Below are 20,991 nucleotides of genomic sequence, written 5' to 3' on the forward strand. Positions count from 1 at the left end.
CTAGTTGATGCCACTGAAGCCGTAGAAGTTGAAGTAAATGTTGCAGTTGTGGTTGTCGAGGTAGGAAGTGCAATTGTGGTTGCACTTGTAGGAGCTGCTGTTCTAGTTGTAATAGGCGCTGCAGTTGTGGAGGTTGAAGGACCTGCATTTGTAGTTGTAATAGAAGTTGCAGTGGCGGTTGTCATTAATATGGTTTTAGGACCTGCAGTTGTGATTGGTGTTGTAGGAGCTACAGTTGTGATTTCTGTATTAGCTTCAGTTGTGGTTGTCGTAGGAGGTAAAATGGTAGTAGGACCTGCAGTTGAAATTGACATTGTTGGAGCTACAGTTGTTGAAGTGGATGCTGTTGTGGTTGTCGTAGGCGATACAGTTGTGGTTGTCGAAGGAGGTAAAATGTTAGTAGGACCTGCAGTTGTGATTGACGTAGTAGGTGCTGCTGTTTTGTTTGTGGAAGCAGCTACAATTGTTGTTATAGGAGCTGCTGCAGTTGTGGTCGTGGGATCAACAGTTGTTGAAGTAGAGGCTGCAATTGTGGGGGTCATTGTGGGGGTCATAAGAGCTGCAGTTGTGATTTCTGTAGGAGCTTCAGTTGTGATTGTCTTAGTAGTCAAAATGGTAGTAGGACCTGCAGTTGTGATTGATGTAGTAGAAGCTGCACCTGTGGTTGTGGAAGCGTCTGCAGTTGTTGTTGTAGGTGATGCTACAGTTGTAGTTGGAGTTGCAATTGTGGGGGGCATAGGAGCTACACTTGTGATGTCTGTAGGAGCTTCAGTTGTGGTTGTCGTTGGAGTTAGATTGATAGTAGGACCTGCAGTTGAGATTGACATTGTAGGAGCTACAGTTGTTGTAGTGGATGTTGTTGTGGTTGTCGTAGGTGATACAGTTGTGGTTGTCGAAGGAGGCAAAATGGTAGTAGGACCTGCTGTTGTGAATGACGTAGTGGGTGCTGAAGTTGTAGAGGTTGTAGGAGCAAGAGTTGTTGTTGTAGGAGCTGCAGTTGGGATTGGCATTGAAGAAGCTACAGTTGAGGTATTAGCTGCAGTTGTCGTTAGGAATGTTGTTGCTGATGTCGTTGGTGCTACAGTTGTTGTAGAGAGAGCTTCAGTTGTGGTTGCAGTAGGGGATGCATTAATGGTTGTGGAAGCAGCTACAGTTGTTGTTTTAGGGGCTTCTGCAGTTGTAGTGGTCGTGGTAGCTACAGTTGTTGAAGTAGAAACTGCAATTGTGGGGGTCATAAGAGCTACAGTTGTGATTGACGTAGTAGGTGCTGCTGTTGTGTTTATGGAAGCAGCTACAGTTGTTGTTATATGAGCTGATGCAGTTTTAGTGGTCATTGGAGCTACAGTTGTTGAAGTAGAAGCTGCAATTGTAGGGGTCATAAGAGCTACAGTTCTGATTTCTGTAGGAGCTTCAGTTATGATTGTCTTAGGATTTAAAATGGTAGTTGGACCTGCAGTTGGGATTGATGTAGTAGGTGCTGCACTTGTTGTTGTGGAAGCATCTGCAGTTGTTGTTGTAGGTGATTCAACAGTTGTAGTTGAAGTTGCAATTGTGGGGGGCATAGGAGCTACAGTTGTGAGGTCTGTAGGAGCTTCAGTTGTGGTTGTCGTTGGAGTTAATTTGGTAGTAGGACCTGCAGTTGAGATTGACATTGTAGGAGCTACAGTTGTTGTAGTGGATGTTGTTGTAGTTGTCGTTGGAGTTAAAATGTTAGTAGGACCTGCAGTTGTGATTGACGTAGTAGGCGCTGCACCTGTGGTTGTGGAAGCATCTGCAGTTGTTGTTATAGGTGATGCTACAGTTGAAGTTGCAATTGTGGGGGGCATATGAGCTCCAGTTGTGATGTCTGTAAGAGCTTCAGTTGTGGTTATCGTTGGAGTTAAATTGGTAGTAGGACCTGCAGTTGAGATTGACATTGTGGGAGCTACAGTTGTTGTAGTGGATGTTGTTGTGGTTGTCGAAGGAGGTAAAATGGTAGTAGGACCTGCAGTTGTGAATGAAGTAGTGGGTGCTGAAGTTGTAGAGGTTGTAGAAGCAAGAGTTGTTGTTGTAGGAGCTGCAGTTTGGATTGACATTGTAGGAGCTACAGTTGTTCTAGTGGATGTTGCTGTGGTTGTCGTAGGTGATACAGTTGTGGTTGTTGAAGGGGGTAAAATTGTAGTAGGACCTGCATTTGTGAATGACGTAGTGGGTTCTGAAGTTGTAGAGGTTATAGCAGCAATAGTTGTTGTTGTAGGAGCTGCAGTTGTGATTGGCATTGAAGGAGCTACAGTTGAGGTATTAGCTGCAGTTGTCGTAGGGACTGTTGTTGCTGATGTCGTTGGTGCTACAGTTTTTGTAGAGAGAGCTTCAGTTGTGGTTGCAGTAGGGGATGCATTAGTGGTTGTGGAAGCAGCTACAGTTGTTGTTGTAGGGGTTTCTGCCGTTGTAGTGGTCGTGGTAGCTACAGTTGCTGAAGTAGAAACTGCAATTGTGGGGGTCATAAGAGCTACAGTTGTGATTTCTGTAGGACCTGCAGTTGTGATTGGCATTGAAGGAGCTACAGTGGAGGAATTAGCTGCAGTTGTCATTGGGACTGTTGTTCCTAAAGTCATTGGTGCTACAGTTGTTGTAGAAGGAGCTTCTGTTGTGGTTGCAGTAGGGGATGCAGTAGTAATTGTAGAAGCAGCTACAGTTGTTGTTATAGGAGCTTCCTCAGTTGTAGTGATCGTTGAAGCTACAGTTGTTGAAGAAGAAGTTGCAATTGTGGGGTTCAAAGGATCTACAGTAGTGATGTCTATAGGAGCCTCAGTTGTGCTTGTCATTGGAGTTAAAATGTTAGTAGGACCTGCAGTTGTGATTGACGTAGTAGGTACTGCTGTTGCGTTTATGGAATCAGCTACAGTTGTTGTTATAGGAGCTGCTGCAGTTGTGGTCGTGGAAGCAACAGTTGTTGAAGTAGAAGTTGCAATTGTGGGGATCATAAGAGCTACAGTTGTGATTTCTGTAGGAGATTCAGTTGTGATTGTCTTAGGAGTCAAAATGGTAGTAGGACCTGCAGTTGTTATTGATGTAGTAAGTGCTTCAAGACCTGTGGTTGTGGAAGCATCTGCAGTTGTTGTTGTAGGTGAAGCTGCAGTTGAAGTTGCAATTGTGGGGGGCATAGGAGCTACAGTTGTGATGTCTGTAAGAGCTTCAGTTGTGGTTGTCGTTGGAGTTAAATTGGTAGTAGGACCTGCAGTTGAGATTGATGTAGTAGGTGCTGCACTTGTGGTGGTGGAAGCATCTGCAGTTGTTGTTGTAGGTGATGCTACAGTTGTAGTTGAAGTTGCAATTGTGGGGGGTATAAGAGCTACAGTTGTGATTTCTGTAGGAGCTTCAGTTGTGATTGTCTTAGGAGTTAAAATGGTAGTAGGACCTGCAGTTGAGATTGACATTGAAGGAGCAACAGTTGTTGTAGTGGATGTTGTTGTGGTTGTCGAAGGAGGTAAAATGGTAGTAGGACCTGCAGTTGTGAATAAAGTAGTGTGTGCTGAAGTTGTAGAGGTCGTAGGAGCAAGAGTTGTTGTTGTAGGAGCTGCAGTTGGGATTGGCATTGAAGGAGCTACATTTGAGGAATTAGCTGCAGTTGTCGTTGGGACTGTTGTTCCTAAAGTCATTGGTGCTACAGTTGTTGTAGATGAAGTTGCAATTGTGGGGTTCAAGGGAGCTACAGTAGTGATGTCTATAGGAGCCTCAGTTGTTCTTGTCGTTGGAGTTAAAATGTTAGTAGGACCTGCAGTTGTGATTGACGTAGTAGGTGCTGCTGTTGCGTTTATGGAAGCAGCTACAGTTGTTGTTATAGGAGCTGCTGCAGTTGTGGTCGTGGGAGCAACAGTTGTTGAAGTAGAAGCTGCAATTGTGTGGGTCATAAGAGCTTCAGTTGTGATTTCTGTAGGAGCTTCAGTTGTGATTGTCTTAGGAGTCAAAATGGTAGTAGGACCTGCAGTTGAGATTGATGTAGTAAGTGCTGCACCTGTGGTTGTGGAAGCATCTGCAGTTGTTGTTGTAGGTGATGCTGCAGTTGAAGTTGCAATTGTGGGGGGCATAGGAGCTACAGTTGTGATGTCTGTCAGAGCTTCAGTTGTGGTTGTCGTTGGAGTTAAATTGGTAGTAGGACCTGCAGTTGAGATTGACATTGAAGGAGCTACAGTTGAGGAATTAGCTGCAGTTGTCGTTGGGACTGTTGTTCCTAAAGTCATTGGTGCTACAGTTGTTGTAGAAGGAGCTTCTGTTGTGGTTGCAGTAGGGGATGCAGTAGTAAATGTAGAAGCAGCTACAGTTGTTGTTGTAGGAGCTTCTGCAGTTGTAGTGATCGTTGGAGCTACAGTTGTTGAAGAAGAAGTTGCAATTGTGGGGTTCAAGGGAGCTACAGTAGTGATGTCTATAGGAGCCTCAGTTGTGCTTGTCGTTGGAGTTAAAATGTTAGTAGGACCTGCAGTTGTGATTGACGTAGTAGGTGCTGCTGTTGCGTTTATGGAAGCAGCTACAGTTGTTGTTATAGGAGCTGCTGCAGTTGTGATCGTGTGATCAACAGTTGTTGAAGTAGAAGCTGCAATTGTGGGGGTCATAAGAGCTTTAGTTGTGATTTCTGTAGGAGATTCAGTTGTGATTGTCTTAGTAGTCAAAATGGTAGTAGGACCTGCAGTTGGGATTGATGTAGTAGGTGCTGCACTTGTGGTGGTGGAAGCATCTGCAGTTGTTGTTGTAGGTGATGCTACAGTTGTAGTTGAAGTTGCAATTGTGGGGGGTATAAGAGCTACAGTTGTGATTTCTGTAGGAGCTTCAGTTGTGATTGTCTTAGGAGTTAAAATGGTAGCAGGACCTGCAGTTGTGATTGATGTAGTAGGTGCTGCACCTTTGGTTGTGGAAGCATCTGCAGTTGTTGTTGTAGGTGATGCTGCAGTTGAAGTTGCAATTGTGAGGGGCATAGGAGCTACAGTTGTGATGTCTGTAAGAGCTTCAGTTGTGGTTGTCGTTGGAGTTAAATTGGTAGTAGGACCTGCAGTTGAGATTGACATTGAAGGAGCAACAGTTGTTGTAGTGGATGTTGTTGTGGTTGTCGAAGGAGGTAAAATGGTAGTAGGACCTGCAGTTGTGAATAAAGTAGTGTGTGCTGAAGTTGTAGAGGTCGTAGGAGCAAGAGTTGTTGTTGTAGGAGCTGCAGTTGGGATTGGCATTGAAGGAGCTACAGTTGAGGAATTAGCTGCAGTTGTCGTTGGGACTGTTGTTCCTAAAGTCATTGGTGCTACAGTTGTTGTAGATGAAGTTGCAATTGTGGGGTTCAAGGGAGCTACAGTAGTGATGTCTATAGGAGCCTCAGTTGTGCTTGTCGTTGGAGTTAAAATGTTAGTAGGACCTGCAGTTGTGATTGACGTAGTAGGTGCTGCTGTTGCGTTTATGGAAGCAGCTACAGTTGTTGTTATAGGAGCTGCTGCAGTTGTGGTCGTGGGAGCAACAGTTGTTGAAGTAGAAGCTGCAATTGTGTGGGTCATAAGAGCTTCAGTTGTGATTTCTGTAGGAGCTTCAGTTGTGATTGTCTTAGGAGTCAAAATGGTAGTAGGACCTGCAGTTGAGATTGATGTAGTAAGTGCTGCACCTGTGGTTGTGGAAGCATCTGCAGTTGTTGTTGTAGGTGATGCTGCAGTTGAAGTTGCAATTGTGGGGGGCATAGGAGCTACAGTTGTGATGTCTGTCAGAGCTTCAGTTGTGGTTGTCGTTGGAGTTAAATTGGTAGTAGGACCTGCAGTTGAGATTGACATTGAAGGAGCTACAGTTGAGGAATTAGCTGCAGTTGTCATTGGGACTGTTGTTCCTAAAGTCATTGGTGCTACAGTTGTTGTAGAAGGAGCTTCTGTTGTGGTTGCAGTAGGGGATGCAGTAGTAAATGTAGAAGCAGCTACAGTTGTTGTTGTAGGAGCTTCTGCAGTTGTAGTGATCGTTGGAGCTACAGTTGTTGAAGAAGAAGTTGCAATTGTGGGGTTCAAGGGAGCTACAGTAGTGATGTCTATAGGAGCCTCAGTTGTGCTTGTCGTTGGAGTTAAAATGTTAGTAGGACCTGCAGTTGTGATTGACGTAGTAGGTGCTGCTGTTGCGTTTATGGAAGCAGCTACAGTTGTTGTTATAGGAGCTGCTGCAGTTGTGGTCGTGGGAGCAACAGTTGTTGAAGTAGAAGCTGCAATTGTGGGGGTCATAAGAGCTTCACTTGTGATTTCTGTAGGAGCTTCAGTTGTGATTGTCTTAGGAGTCGAAATGGTAGTAGGACCTGCAGTTGAGATTGATGTAGTAAGTGCTGCACCTGTGGTTGTGGAAGCATCTGCAGTTGTTGTTGTAGGTGATGCTGCAGTTGAAGTTGCAATTGTGGCGGGCATAGGAGCTACAGTTGTGATGTCTGTAAGAGCTTCAGTTGTGGTTGTCGTTGGAGTTAAATTGGTAGTAGGACCTGCAGTTGAGATTGACATTGAAGGAGCTACAGTTGAGGAATTAGCTGCAGTTGTCATTGGGACTGTTGTTCCTAAAGTCATTGGTGCTACAGTTGTTGTAGAAGGAGCTTCTGTTGTGGTTGCAGTAGGGGATGCAGTAGTAAATGTAGAAGCAGCTACAGTTGTTGTTGTAGGAGCTTCTGCAGTTGTAGTGATCGTTGGAGCTACAGTTGTTGAAGAAGAAGTTGCAATTGTGGGGTTCAAGGGAGCTACAGTAGTGATGTCTATAGGAGCCTCAGTTGTGCTTGTCGTTGGAGTTAAAATGTTAGTAGGACCTGCAGTTGTGATTGACGTAGTAGGTGCTGCTGTTGCGTTTATGGAAGCAGCTACAGTTGTTGTTATAGGAGCTGCTGCAGTTGTGGTCGTGGGAGCAACAGTTGTTGAAGTAGAAGCTGCAATTGTGGGGGTCATAAGAGCTTCAGTTGTGATTTCTGTAGGAGCTTCAGTTGTGATTGTCTTAGGAGTTAAAATGGTAGTAGGACCTGCAGTTGTGATTGATGTAGTAGGTGCTGCACTTGTGGTGGTGGAAGCATCTGCAGTTGTTGTTGTAGGTGATGCTACAGTTGTAGTTGAAGTTGCAATTGTGGGGGGTATAAGAGCTACAGTTGTGATTTCTGTAGGAGCTTCAGTTGTGATTGTCTTAGGAGTCAAAATGGTAGTAGGACCTGCAGTTGTGATTGATGTAGTAGGTGCTGCACCTTTGGTTGTGGAAGCATCTGCAGTTGTTGTTGTAGGTGATGCTGCAGTTGAAGTTGCAATTGTGAGGGGCATAGGAGCTACAGTTGTGATGTCTGTAAGAGCTTCAGTTGTGGTTGTCGTTGAAGTTAAATTGGTAGTAGGACCTGCAGTTGAGATTGACATTGAAGGAGCAACAGTTGTTGTAGTGGATGTTGTTGTGGTTGTCGAAGGAGGTAAAATGGTAGTAGGACCTGCAGTTGTGAATAAAGTAGTGTGTGCTGAAGTTGTAGAGGTCGTAGGAACAAGAGTTGTTGTTGTAGGAGCTGCAGTTGGGATTGGCATTGAAGGAGCTACAGTTGAGGAATTAGCTGCAGTTGTCGTTGGGACTGTTGTTCCTAAAGTCATTGGCGCTACAGTTGTTGTAGATGAAGTTGCAATTGTGGGGTTCAAGGGAGCTACAGTAGTGATGTCTATAGGAGCCTCAGTTGTGCTTGTCGTTGGAGTTAAAATGTTAGTAGGACCTGCAGTTGTAATTGACGTAGTAGGTGCTGCTGTTGCGTTTATGGAAGCAGCTACAGTTGTTGTTATAGGAGCTGCTGCAGTTGTGGTCGTGGGAGCAACAGTTGTTGAAGTAGAAGCTGCAATTGTGTGGGTCATAAGAGCTTCACTTGTGATTTCTGTAGGAGCTTCAGTTGTGATTGTCTTAGGAGTCAAAATGGTAGTAGGACCTGCAGTTGAGATTGATGTAGTAGGTGCTGCACTTGTGGTGGTGGAAGCATCTGCAGTTGTTGTTGTAGGTGATGCTACAGTTGAAGTTGCAATTGTGGGGGGCATATGAGCTACAGTTGTGATGTCTGTAAGAGCTTCAGTTGTGGTTGTCGTTGGAGTTAAATTGGTAGTAGAACCTGCAGTTGAGATTGACATTGAAGGAGCTACAGTTGAGGAATTAGCTGCAGTTGTCATTGGGACTGTTGTTCCTAAAGTCATTGGTGCTACAGTTGTTGTAGAAGGAGCTTCTGTTGTGGTTGCAGTAGGGGATGCAGTAGTAAATGTAGAAGCAGCTACAGTTGTTGTTGTAGGAGCTTCTGCAGTTGTAGTGATCGTTGGAGCTACATTTGTTGAAGAAGAAGTTGCAATTGTGGGGTTCAAGGGAGCTACAGTAGTGATGTCTATAGGAGCCTCAGTTGTGCTTGTCGTTGGAGTTAAAATGTTAGTAGGACCTGCAGTTGTGATTGACTTAGTAGGTGCTGCTGTTGCGTTTATGGAAGCAGCTACAGTTGTTGTTATAGGAGCTGCAGCAGTTGTGGTCGTGGGAGCAACAGTTGTTGAAGTAGAAGCTGCAATTGTGGGGGTCATAAGAGCTTCAGTTGTGATTTCTGTAGGAGATTCAGTTGTGATTGTCTTAGTAGTCAAAATGGTAGTAGGACCTGCAGTTGGGATTGATGTAGTAAGTGCTGCACTTGTGGTGGTGGAAGCATCTGCAGTTGTTGTTGTAGGTGATGCTGCAGTTGAAGTTGCAATTGTGGGGGGCATATGAGCTACAGTTGTGATGTCTGTAAGAGCTTCAGTTGTGGTTGTCGTTGGAGTTAAATTGGTAGTAGAACCTGCAGTTGAGATTGACATTGAAGGAGCTACAGTTGAGGAATTAGCTGCAGTTGTCATTGGGACTGTTGTTCCTAAAGTCATTGGTGCTACAGTTGTTGTAGAAGGAGCTTCTGTTGTGGTTGCAGTAGGGGATGCAGTAGTAAATGTAGAAGCAGCTACAGTTGTTGTTGTAGGAGCTTCTGCAGTTGTAGTGATCGTTGGAGCTACATTTGTTGAAGAAGAAGTTGCAATTGTGGGGTTCAAGGGAGCTACAGTAGTGATGTCTATAGGAGCCTCAGTTGTGCTTGTCGTTGGAGTTAAAATGTTAGTAGGACCTGCAGTTGTGATTGACTTAGTAGGTGCTGCTGTTGCGTTTATGGAAGCAGCTACAGTTGTTGTTATAGGAGCTGCAGCAGTTGTGGTCGTGGGAGCAACAGTTGTTGAAGTAGAAGCTGCAATTGTGGGGGTCATAAGAGCTTCAGTTGTGATTTCTGTAGGAGATTCAGTCGTGATTGTCTTAGTAGTCAAAATGGTAGTAGGACCTGCAGTTGGGATTGATGTAGTAAGTGCTGCACTTGTGGTGGTGGAAGCATCTGCAGTTGTTGTTGTAGGTGATGCTGCAGTTGAAGTTGCAATTGTGGGGGGCATATGAGCTACAGTTGTGATTTCTGTAGGAGCTTCAGTTGTGATTGTCTCAGGAGTCAAAATGGTAGTAGGACCTGCAGTTGAGATTGATGTAGTAAGTGCTGCACCTGTGGTTGTGGAAGCATCTGCAGTTGTTGTTGTAGGTGATGCTGCAGTTGAAGTTGCAATTGTGGGGGGCATAGGAGCTACAGTTGTGATGTCTGTAAGAGCTTCAGTTGTGGTTGTCGTTGGAGTTAAATTGGTAGTAGGACCTGCAGTTGAGATTGACATTGAAGGAGCAAAAGTTGTTGTAGTGGATGTTGTTGTGGTTGTCGAAGGAGGTAAAATGGTAGTAGGACCTGCAGTTGAGATTGACATTGAAGGAGCAACAGTTGTTGTAGTGGATGTTGTTGTGGTTGTAGAAGGAGGTAAAATGGTAGTAGGACCTGCAGTTGTGAATAAAGTAGTGTGTGCTGAAGTTGTAGAGGTCGTAGGAGCAAGAGTTGTTGTTGTAGGAGCTGCAGTTGGGATTGGCATTGAAGGAGCTACAGTTGAGGAATTAGCTGCAGTTGTCGTTGGGACTGTTGTTCCTAAAGTCATTGGTGCTACAGTTGTTGTAGAAGGAGCTTCTGTTGTGGTTGCAGTAGGGGATGAAATAGTAAATGTAGAAGCAGCTACAGTTGTTGTTGTAGGAGCTTCTGCAGTTGTAGTGATCGTTGGAGCTACAGTTGTTGAAGAAGAAGTTGCAATTGTGGGGTTCAAGGGAGCTACAGTAGTGATGTCTATAGGAGCCTCAGTTTTGCTTGTCGTTGGAGTTAAAATGTTAGTAGGACCTGCAGTTGTGATTGACGTAGTAGGTGCTGCTGTTGCGTTTATGGAAGCAGCTACAGTTGTTGTTATAGGAGCTGCTGCAGTTGTGGTCGTGGGAGCAACAGTTGTTGAAGTAGAAGCTGCAATTGTGTGGGTCATAAGAGCTTCAGTTGTGATTTCTGTAGGAGCTTCAGTTGTGATTGTCTTAGGAGTCAAAATGGTAGTAGGACCTGCAGTTGAGATTGATGTAGTAAGTGCTGCACCTGTGGTTGTGGAAGCATCTGCAGTTGTTGTTGTAGGTGATGCTGCAGTTGAAGTTGCAATTGTGGGGGGCATATGAGCTACAGTTGTGATGTCTGTAAGAGCTTCAGTTGTGGTTGTCGTTGGAGTTAAATTGGTAGTAGGACCTGCAGTTGAGATTGACATTGAAGGAGCTACAGTTGAGGAATTAGCTGCAGTTGTCATTGGAACTGTTGTTCCTAAAGTCATTGGTGCTACAGTTGTTGTAGAAGGAGCTTCTGTTGTGGTTGCAGTAGGGGATGCAGTAGTAAATGTAGAAGCAGCTACAGTTGTTGTTGTAGGAGCTTCTGCAGTTGTAGTGATCGTTGGAGCTACAGTTGTTGAAGAAAAAGTTGCAATTGTGGGGTTAAAGGGAGCTACAGTAGTGATGTCTATAGGAGCCTCAGTTGTGCTTGTCGTTGGAGTTAAAATGTTAGTAGGACCTGCAGTTGTGATTGACGTAGTAGGTGCTGCTGTTGCGTTTATGGAAGCAGCTACAGTTGTTGTTATAGGAGCTGCAGCAGTTGTGGTCGTGGGAGCAACAGTTGTTGAAGTAGAAGCTGCAATTGTGGGGGTCATAAGAGCTTCAGTTGTGATTTCTGTAGGAGATTCAGTTGTGATTGTCTTAGTAGTCAAAATGGTAGTAGGACCTGCAGTTGGGATTGATGTAGTAGGTGCTGCACTTGTGGTGGTGGAAGCATCTGCAGTTGTTGTTGTAGGTGATGCTACAGTTGTAGTTGAAGTTGCAATTGTGGGGGGTATAAGAGCTACAGTTGTGATTTCTGTTGGAGCTACAGTTGTGATTGACGTAGTAGGTGCTGCTGTTGCGTTTATGGAAGCAGCTACAGTTGTTGTTATAGGAGCTGCAGCAGTTGTGGTCGTGGGAGCAACAGTTGTTGAAGTAGAAGCTGCAATTGTGGGGGTCATAAGAGCTACAGTTGTGATTTCTGTTGGAGCTACAGTTGTGATTGTCTCAGGAGTCAAAATGGTAGTAGGACCTGCAGTTGAGATTGATGTAGTAAGTGCTGCACCTGTGGTTGTGGAAACATCTGCAGTTGTTGTTGTAGGTGATGCTGCAGTTGAAGTTGCAATTGTGGGGGGCATAGGAGCTACAGTTGTGATGTCTGTAAGAGCTTCAGTTGTGGTTGTGGTTGGAGTTAAATTGGTAGTAGGACCTGCAGTTGAGATTGACATTGAAGGAGCTACAGTTGTTGTAGTGGATGTTGTTGTGGTTGTCGAAGGAGGTAAAATGGTAGTAGGACCTGCAGTTGTGAAGAAAGTAGTGTGTGCTGAAGTTGTAGAGGTTGTAGGAGCAAGAGTTGTTGTTGTAGGAGCTGCAGTTGGGATTGGCATTGAAGGAGCTACAGTTGTGATATTAGCTGCAGTTGTCGTTGGGACTGTTGTTCCTAAAGTCATTGGTGCTACAGTTGTTGCAGAAGGAGCTTCTGTTGTGGTTGCAGTAGGGGATGCAGTAGTAAATGTAGAAGCAGCTACAGTTGTTGTTGTAGGAGCTTCTGCAGTTGTAGTGATTGTTGGAGCTACAGTTGTTGAAGAAGAAGTTGCAATTGTGGGGTTCAAGGGAGCTATAGTCGTGATGTCTATAGGAGCCTCAGTTGTGCTTGTCGTTGGAGTTAAAATGTTAGTAGAACCTGCAGTTGTGATTGACGTAGTAGGTGCTGCTGTTGCGTTTATGGAAGCAGCTACAGTTGTTGTTATAGGAGCTGCTGCAGTTGTGGTCGTGGGAGCAACAGTTGTTGAAGTAGAAGCTGCAATTGTGGGGGTCATAAGAGCTTCAGTTGTGATTTCTGTAGGAGATTCAGTCGTGATTGTCTTAGTAGTCAAAATGGTAGTAGGACCTGCAGTTGGGATTGATGTAGTAGGTGCTGCACTTGTGGTGGTGGAAGCATCTGCAGTTGTTGTTGTAGGTGATGCTACAGTTGTAGTTGAAGTTGCAATTGTGGGGGGTATAAGAGCTACAGTTGTGATTTCTGTAGGAGCTTCAGTTGTGATTGTCTCAGGAGTCAAAATGGTAGTAGGACCTGCAGTTGAGATTGATGTAGTAAGTGCTGCACCTGTGGTTGTGGAAGCATCTGCAGTTGTTGTTGTAGGTGATGCTGCAGTTGAAGTTGCAATTGTGGGGGGCATAGGAGCTACAGTTGTGATGTCTGTAAGAGCTTCAGTTGTGGTTGTCGTTGGAGTTAAATTGGTAGTAGGACCTGCAGTTGAGATTGACATTGAAGGAGCTACAGTTGTTGTAGTGGATGTTGTTGTGGTTGTCGAAGGAGGTAAAATGGTAGTAGGACCTGCAGTTGTGAATAAAGTAGTGTGTGCTGAAGTTGTAGAGGTCGTAGGAGCAAGAGTTGTTGTTGTAGGAGCTGCAGTTGGGATTGGCATTGAAGGAGCTACAGTTGAGGAATTAGCTGCAGTTGTCGTTGGGACTGTTGTTCCTAAAGTCATTGGTGCTACAGTTGTTGTAGAAGGAGCTTCTGTTGTGGTTGCAGTAGGGGATGCAGTAGTAAATGTAGAAGCAGCTACAGTTGTTGTTGTAGGAGCTTCTGCAGTTGTAGTGATCGTTGGAGCTACAGTTGTTGAAGAAGAAGTTGCAATTGTGGGGTTCAAAGGAGCTACAGTAGTGATGTCTATAGGAGCCTCAGTTGTGCTTGTCGTTGGAGTTAAAATGTTAGTAGGACCTGCAGTTGTGATTGACGTAGTAGGTGCTGCTGTTGAGTTTATGGAAGCAGCTACAGTTGTTGTTATAGGAGCTGCTGCAGTTGTGGTCGTGGGAGCAACAGTTGTTGAAGTAGAAGCTGCAATTGTGGGGGTCATAAGAGCTTCAGTTGTGATTTTTGTAGGAGCTTCAGTTGTGATTGTCTTAGTAGTCAAAATGGTAGTAGGACCTGCAGTTGGGATTGATGTAGTAGGTCCTGCACTTGTGGTGGTGGAAGCATCTGCAGTTGTTGTTGTAGGTGATGCTACAGTTGTAGTTGAAGTTGCAATTGTGGGGGGTATAAGAGCTACAGTTGTGATTTCTGTAGGAGCTTCAGTTGTGATTGTCTTAGGAGTCAAAATGGTAGTAGGACCTGCAGTTGAGATTGATGTAGTAAATGCTGCACCTGTGGTTGTGGAAGCATCTGCAGTTGTTGTTGTAGGTGATGCTGCAGTTGAAGTTGCAATTGTGGGGGGCATAGGAGCTACAGTTGTGATGTCTGTAAGAGCTTCAGTTGTGGTTGTCGTTGGAGTTAAATTGGTAGTAGGACCTGCAGTTGAGATTGACATTGAAGGAGCAACAGTTGTTATAGTGGATGTTGTTGTGGTTGTCGAAGGAGGTAAAATGGTAGTAGGACCTGCAGTTGAGATTGACATTGAAGGAGCTACAGTTGTTGTAGTGGATGTTGTTGTGGTTGTCGAAGGAGGTAAAATGGTAGTAGGACCTGCAGTTGTGAATAAAGTAGTGTGTGCTGAAGTTGTAGAGGTCGTAGGAGCAAGAGTTGTTGTTGTAGGAGCTGCAGTTGGGATTGGCATTGAAGGAGCTACAGTTGAGGAATTAGCTGCATTTGTCGTTGGGACTGTTGTTCCTAAAGTCATTGGTGCTACAGTTGTTGTAGAAGGAGCTTCTGTTGTGGTTGCAGTAGGGGATGAAATAGTAAATGTAGAAGCAGCTACAGTTGTTGTTGTAGGAGCTTCTGCAGTTGTAGTGATCGTTGGAGCTACAGTTGTTGAAGAAGAAGTTGCAATTGTGGGGTTCAAGGGAGCTACAGTAGTGATGTCTATAGGAGCCTCAGTTTTGCTTGTCGTTGGAGTTAAAATGTTAGAAGGACCTGCAGTTGTGATTGACGTAGTAGGTGCTGCTGTTGCGTTTATGGAAGCAGCTACAGTTGTTGTTATAGGAGCTGCTGCAGTTGTGGTCGTGGGAGCAACAGTTGTAGAAGCTGCAATTGTGTGGGTCATAAGAGCTTCAGTTGTGATTTCTGTAGGAGCTTCAGTTGTGATTGTCTTAGGAGTCAAAATGGTAGTAGGACCTGCAGTTGAGATTGATGTAGTAAGTGCTGCACCTGTGGTTGTGGAAGCATCTGCAGTTGTTGTTGTAGGTGATGCTGCAGTTGAAGTTGCAATTGTGGGGGGCATATGAGCTACAGTTGTGATGTCTGTAGGAGCTTCAGTTGTGATTGTCTTAGGAGTCAAAATGGTAGTAGGACCTGCAGTTGAGATTGATGTAGTAAGTGCTGCACCTGTGGTTGTGGAAGCATCTGCAGTTGTTGTTGTAGGTGATGCTGCAGTTGAAGTTGCAATTGTGGGGGGCATATGAGCTACAGTTGTGATGTCTGTAAGAGCTTCAGTTGTGGTTGTCGTTGGAGTTAAATTGGTAGTAGGACCTGCAGTTGAGATTGACATTGAAGGAGCTACAGTTGAGGAATTAGCTGCAGTTGTCATTGGGTCTGTTGTTCCTAAAGTCATTGGTGCTACAGTTGTTGTAGAAGGAGCTTCTGTTGTGGTTGCAGTAGGGGATGCAGTAGTAAATGTAGATGCAGCTACAGTTGTTGTTGTAGGAGCTTCTGCAGTTGTAGTGATCGTTGGAGCTACAGTTGTTGAAGAAGAAGTTGCAATTGTGGGGTTCAAGGGAGCTACAGTAGTGATGTCTATAGGAGCCTCAGTTTTGCTTGTCGTTGGAGTTAAATTGGTAGTAGGACCTGCAGTTGAGATTGACATTGAAGGAGCTACAGTTGTTGTAGTGGATGTTGTTGTGGTTGTCGAAGGAGGTAAAATGGTAGTAGGACCTGCAATTGAGATTGACATTGAAGGAGCTACAGTTGTTGTAGTGGATGTTGTTGTGGTTGTCGAAGGAGGTAAAATGGTAGTAGGACCTGCAGTTGTGAATAAAGTAGTGTGTGCTGAAGTTGTAGAGGTCGTAGGAGCAAGAGTTGTTGTTGTAGGAGCTGCAGTTGGGATTGGCATTGAAGGAGCTACAGTTGAGGAATTAGCAGCAGTTGTCGTTGGGACTGTTGTTCCTAAAGTCATTGGTGCTACAGTTGTTGTAGAAGGAGCTTCTGTTGTGGTTGCAGTAGGGGATGCAGTAGTAAATGTAGAAGCAGCTACAGTTGTTGTTGTAGGAGCTTCTGCAGTTGTAGTGATCGTTGGAGCTACAGTTGTTGAAGAAGAAGTTGCAATTGAGGGGTTCAAAGGAGCTACAGTAGTGATGTCTATAGGAGCCTCAGTTGTGCTTGTCGTTGGAGTTAAAATGTTAGTAGGACCTGCAGTTGTGATTGACGTAGTAGGTGCTGCTGTTGCGTTTATGGAAGCAGCTACAGTTGTTGTTATAGGAGCTGCTGCAGTTGTGGTCGTGGGAGCAACAGTTGTTGAAGTAGAAGCTGCAATTGTGGGGGTCATAAGAGCTTCAGTTGTGATTTCTGTAGGAGCTTCAGTTGTGATTGTCTTAGTAGTCAAAATGGTAGTAGGACCTGCAGTTGGGATTGATGTAGTAAGTGCTGCACTTGTGGTGGTGGAAGCATCTGCAGTTGTTGTTGTAGGTGATGCTACAGTTGTAGTTGAAGTTGCAATTGTGGGGGGTATAAGAGCTACAGTTGTGATTTCTGTAGGAGCTTCAGTTGTGATTGTCTCAGGAGTCAAAATGGTAGTAGGACCTGCAGTTGAGATTGATGTAGTAAGTGCTGCACCTGTGGTTGTGGAAGCATCTGCAGTTGTTGTTGTAGGTGATGCTGCAGTTGAAGTTGCAATTGTGGGGGGCATAGGAGCTACAGTTGTGATGTCTGTAAGAGCTTCAGTTGTGGTTGTCGTTGGAGTTAAATTGGTAGTAGGACCTGCAGTTGAGATTGACATTGAAGGAGCAACAGTTGTTGTAGTGGATGTTGTTGTGGTTGTCGAAGGAGGTAAAATGGTAGTAGGACCTGCAGTTGAGATTGACATTGAAGGAGCAACAGTTGTTGTAGTGGATGTTGTTGTGGTTGTCGAAGGAGGTAAAATGGTAGTAGGACCTGCAGTTGTGAATAAAGTAGTGTGTGCTGAAGTTGTAGAGGTCGTAGGAGCAAGAGTTGTTGTTGTAGGAGCTGCAGTTGGGATTGGCATTGAAGGAGCTACAGTTGAGGAATTAGCTGCAGTTGTCATTGGGACTGTTGTTCCTAAAGTCATTGGTGCTACAGTTGTTGTAGAAGGAGCTTCAGTTGTGGTTGTCGTTGGAGTTAAATTGGTAGTAGGACCTGCAGTTGAGATTGACATTGAAGGAGCTACAGTTGAGGAATTAGCTGCAGTTGTCATTGGGACTGTTGTTCCTAAAGTCATTGGTGCTACAGTTGTTGTAGAAGGAGCTTCTGTTGTGGTTGCAGTAGGGGATGCAGTAGTAAATGTAGAAGCAGCTACAGTTGTTGTTGTAGGAGCTTCTGCAGTTGTAGTGATCGTTGGAGCTACAGTTGTTGAAGAAGAAGTTGCAATTGTGGGGTTCAAGGGAGCTACAGTAGTGATGTCTATAGGAGCCTCAGTTGTGCTTGTCGTTGGAGTTAAAATGTTAGTAGGACCTGCAGTTGTGATTGACGTAGTAGGTACTGCTGTTGCGTTTATGGAAGCAGCTACAGTTGTTGTTATAGGAGCTGCAGCAGTTGTGGTCGTGGGAGCAACAGTTGTTGAAGTAGAAGCTGCAATTGTGGGGGTCATAAGAGCTTCAGTTGTGATTTCTGTAGGAGATTCAGTTGTGATTGTCTTAGTAGTCAAAATGGTAGTAGGACCTGCAGTTGGGATTGATGTAGTAGGTGCTGCACTTGTGGTGGTGGAAGCATCTGCAGTTGTTGTTGTAGGTGATGCTACAGTTGTAGTTGAAGTTGCAATTGTGGGGGGTATAAGAGCTACAGTTGTGATTTCTGTAGGAGCTACAGTTGTGATTGTCTCAGGAGTCAAAATGGTAGTAGGACCTGCAGTTGAGATTGATGTAGTAAGTGCTGCACCTGTGGTTGTGGAAGCATCTGCAGTTGTTGTTGTAGGTGATGCTGCAGTTGAAGTTGCAATTGTGGGGGGCATAGGAGCTACAGTTGTGATGTCTGTAAGAGCTTCAGTTGTGGTTGTCGTTGGAGTTAAATTGGTAGTAGGACCTGCAGTTGAGATTGACATTGAAGGAGCTACAGTTGTTGTAGTGGATGTTGTTGTGGTTGTCGAAGGAGGTAAAATGGTAGTAGGACCTGCAGTTGTGAATAAAGTAGTGTGTGCTGAAGTTGTAGAGGTCGTAGGAGCAAGAGTTGTTGTTGTAGGAGCTGCAGTTGGGATTGGCATTGAAGGAGCTACAGTTGAGGAATTAGCTGCAGTTGTCGTTGGGACTGTTGTTCCTAAAGTCATTGGTGCTACAGTTGTTGCAGAAGGAGCTTCTGTTGTGGTTGCAGTAGGGGATGCAGTAGTAAATGTAGAAGCAGCTACAGTTGTTGTTGTAGGAGCTTCTGCAGTTGTAGTGATCGTTGGAGCTACAGTTGTTGTAGAAGAAGTTGCAATCGTGGGGTTAAAAGGAGCTACAGTAGTGATGTCTATAGGAGCCTCAGTTGTGCTTGTCGTTGGAGTTAAAATGTTAGTAGGACCTGCAGTTGTGATTGACGTAGTAGGTGCTGCTGTTGCGTTTATGGAAGCAGCTACAGTTGTTGTTATAGGAGCTGCAGCAGTTGTGGTCGTGGGAGCAACAGTTGTTGAAGTAGAAGCTGCAATTGTGGGGGTCATAAGAGCTTCAGTTGTGATTTCTGTAGGAGCTTCAGTTGTGATTGTCTTAGGAGTCAAAATGGTAGTAGGACCTGCAGTTGAGATTGATGTAGTAAGTGCTGCACCTGTGGTTGTGGAAGCATCTGCAGTTGTTGTTGTAGGTGATGCTGCAGTTGAAGTTGCAATTGTGGAGGGCATAGGAGCTACAGTTGTGATGTCTGTAAGAGCTTCAGTTGTGGTTGTCGTTGGAGTTAAATTGGTAGTAGGACCTGCAGTTGAGATTGACATTGAAGGAGCTACAGTTGAGGAATTAGCTGCAGTTGTCATTCGGACTGTTGTTCCTAAAGTCATTGGTGCTACAGTTGTTGTAGAAGGAGCTTCTGTTGTGGTTGCAGTAGGGGATGAAATAGTAAATGTAGAAGCAGCTACAGTTGTTGTTGTAGGAGCTTCTGCAGTTGTAGTGATCGTTGGAGCTACAGTTGTTGAAGAAGAAGTTGCAATTGTGGGGTTCAAGGGAGCTACAGTAGTGATGTCTATAGGAGCCTCAGTTGTGCTTGTCGTTGGAGTTAAATTGTTAGTAGGACCTGCAGTTGTGATTGACGTAGTAGGTGCTGCTGTTGCGTTTATGGAAGCAGCTACAGTTGTTGTTATAGGAGCTGCTGCAGTTGTTGTCGTGGGAGCAACAGTTGTTGAAGTAGAAGCTGCAATTGTGGGGGTCATAAGAGCTACAGTTGTGATGTCTGTAAGAGCTTCAGTTGTGGTTGTCGTTGGAGTTAAATTGGTAGTAGGACCTGCAGTTGAGATTGACATTGAAGGAGCTACAGTTGTTGTAGTGGATGTTGTTGTGGTTGTCAAAGGAGGTAAAATGGTAATAGGACCTGCAGTTGTGAATAAAGTAGTGGGTGCTGAAGTTGTAGAGGTCGAATGAGCAAGAGTTGTAGGAATTGCAGTTGTTGTAGTAGGAGCTGCAGTTCTCGTAGGGGAGGTTGTTGTGGTTATTGTAGAATAATCTTCATTTCTGGTTGCAGTAGGGGCTGCTATAGTGGTTGAGGAAGCAGCTTCAGTTGTTGTTGGAGCTGGTGCAGTTGTAGTGACTGTAGGAGCTAAGGTAGATGTAGTAGGAGCTGCAGTTCTCGTAGGGGACGAAGATGTTGTAGGTGCTATATCTGTTGTAGAAGAAGCATCAGTTGTGATTTCAGTAGGGGATGCAGTAGTGCTTGTGGAAGCTGCTTCAGTTGTTGTTGTAGGAACTGGTGCAGTTGTTGTGGTTGTAGTGGCTACAGTTGCTGTTGGTGCTACAGTTGTGATTGTCGTTGGAGTTAAAATGGTAGTAGGACCTTCAGTTGTTGTTGAAGCTACATTTGTTGTACTAGCTGCTGTTGTGGTTGCTGTAGGAGCTACATTTGTGTTTGTCGTAGGAGTTAAAATGGTAGTAGGACCTTCAGTTGTGATTGCCGTTGTTGGAGCTACAGTTGTCGAAGGGGAGATTGTTGTGGTTGTCGTAGGTGCTATAGTTGTTATAGAAGAAGCTTCAGTTGTGGTTCCAGTAAGGGCTGCTGTAGTGGTTGTGGAAGAAGCTGCAGTCGTGGTTGCAATAGGTAATGCAGTAGTTGTTGTGGAAGCAGCTACAGTTGTTGTAGTAGGAGCTGCAGTTGTTGAAGGGGATGTTGTCGTAGGTGCTACAGTTGTTGTTGTCGTAGAAGTTAAAATGGTAGTAGGATCTTCAGTTGTTGTTGGAGCTACAGTTGTCGAAGGGGAGATTGTTGTGGTTGTCGTAGGTGATATCGTTGTTGTAGAAGAAGCTTCAGTTGTGGTTCCAGTAAGGGCTGCAGTAGTTGTTGTAGAAGAAGCTTCAGCTATGGTTGCAGTAAGGCCTGCAGTAGTGGTTGTGGAAGAAGCTGTAGTCGTGGTTGCAGTAGGTAATGCAGTAGTGGTTGTGGAAGCAGCTACAGTTGTAGTAGGAGCTGCAGTTGTCGAAGGGGATGTTGTCGTAGGTGCTATAGTTGTTGTCGAAGAAGCTTCAGTTGTGGTTGCAGTAGGGGCTGCAGTAGTGCTTGTGCTTGTGGAAGCAGCTTCAGTTGTTGTTGTAAGAGCTGCTGCTGTTGAAGTAGCCGTAGGAGCTCCGGTGGTTTTAGTAGGAGCTGCAGTTGTCGTAGGGGATGTTTTTGTGGTCATCGTAGTTTCTACAACTGTTGTAGAAGAAGCTTCTGTTGTGGTTGCAGTAGGGGCTGCACTTGTACTTGCGGAAGAAGCTACAGTTGGAGTTGTAGGAGCTGTAGTTGTTGTAGTAGCTGCATCATTTGTGGTGGTCGCAGGATCTACAATTTTTGTCGTAGAAGAAGCTGTAGTTGTTGCCGTAGGGGTTACTGTTTCGCTTGTTGTAGATGTTATAGAAGCTGCAGTGGTTGTCGTAGCAGCCGCTGTTGTGCTTGCTATTGTAGCTAGAGTTGTTGTTGCCATAGGAGCTGCAGTAGTGGTTGTGGATGCACCTACAGTTGGTGCTGCTGTAGTTGTAGTGATCGTTGGAGCAACATTTGTTGTACTAGCTGCTGTTGTGGTTGCTGTAGGAGCTACATTTGTGGTTGTCGTAGGAGTTAAAATGGTAGTAGGACCTTCGGTTGTGATTGGCATTGTTGGAGCTACAGTTGTCGAAGTGGAGATTGTTGTGGTTGTCGTAGGTGCTATAGTTGTTTTAGAAGAAGCTTCAGTTGTGGTTCCAGTAAGGGCTGCAGTAGTTGTTGTAGAAGAAGCTTCAGCTGTGGTTGCAGTAGGGGCTGAAGTAGTGCTTGTGGAAGCAGCTTCAGTTGTTGTTGTAGGAGCCGCAGTTGTCAAA

At 44.9% G+C, this 20,991-nt stretch overlaps 1 protein-coding gene across 1 annotated transcript in view; it reads right to left on the bottom strand.

Moving 5' to 3' along the window:
- Nucleotides 1-20,991, bottom strand: part of LOC110496335 (uncharacterized) — a 67,005-nt gene that overhangs the window by 2,369 nt on the left and 43,645 nt on the right. The window contains exon 1 of the mRNA XM_021572158.3: nucleotides 1-20,991. This exon is cut by the window's right edge and continues 43,645 nt beyond it. Coding sequence (XP_021427833.3) covers nucleotides 1-20,991 — 20,991 coding nt within the window.

This window comes from Oncorhynchus mykiss, chromosome 18, assembly GCF_057628025.1.
Source record: "Oncorhynchus mykiss isolate SJ-2025 chromosome 18, ASM5762802v1, whole genome shotgun sequence".
Classification (NCBI taxonomy): domain Eukaryota; kingdom Metazoa; phylum Chordata; class Actinopteri; order Salmoniformes; family Salmonidae; genus Oncorhynchus; species Oncorhynchus mykiss.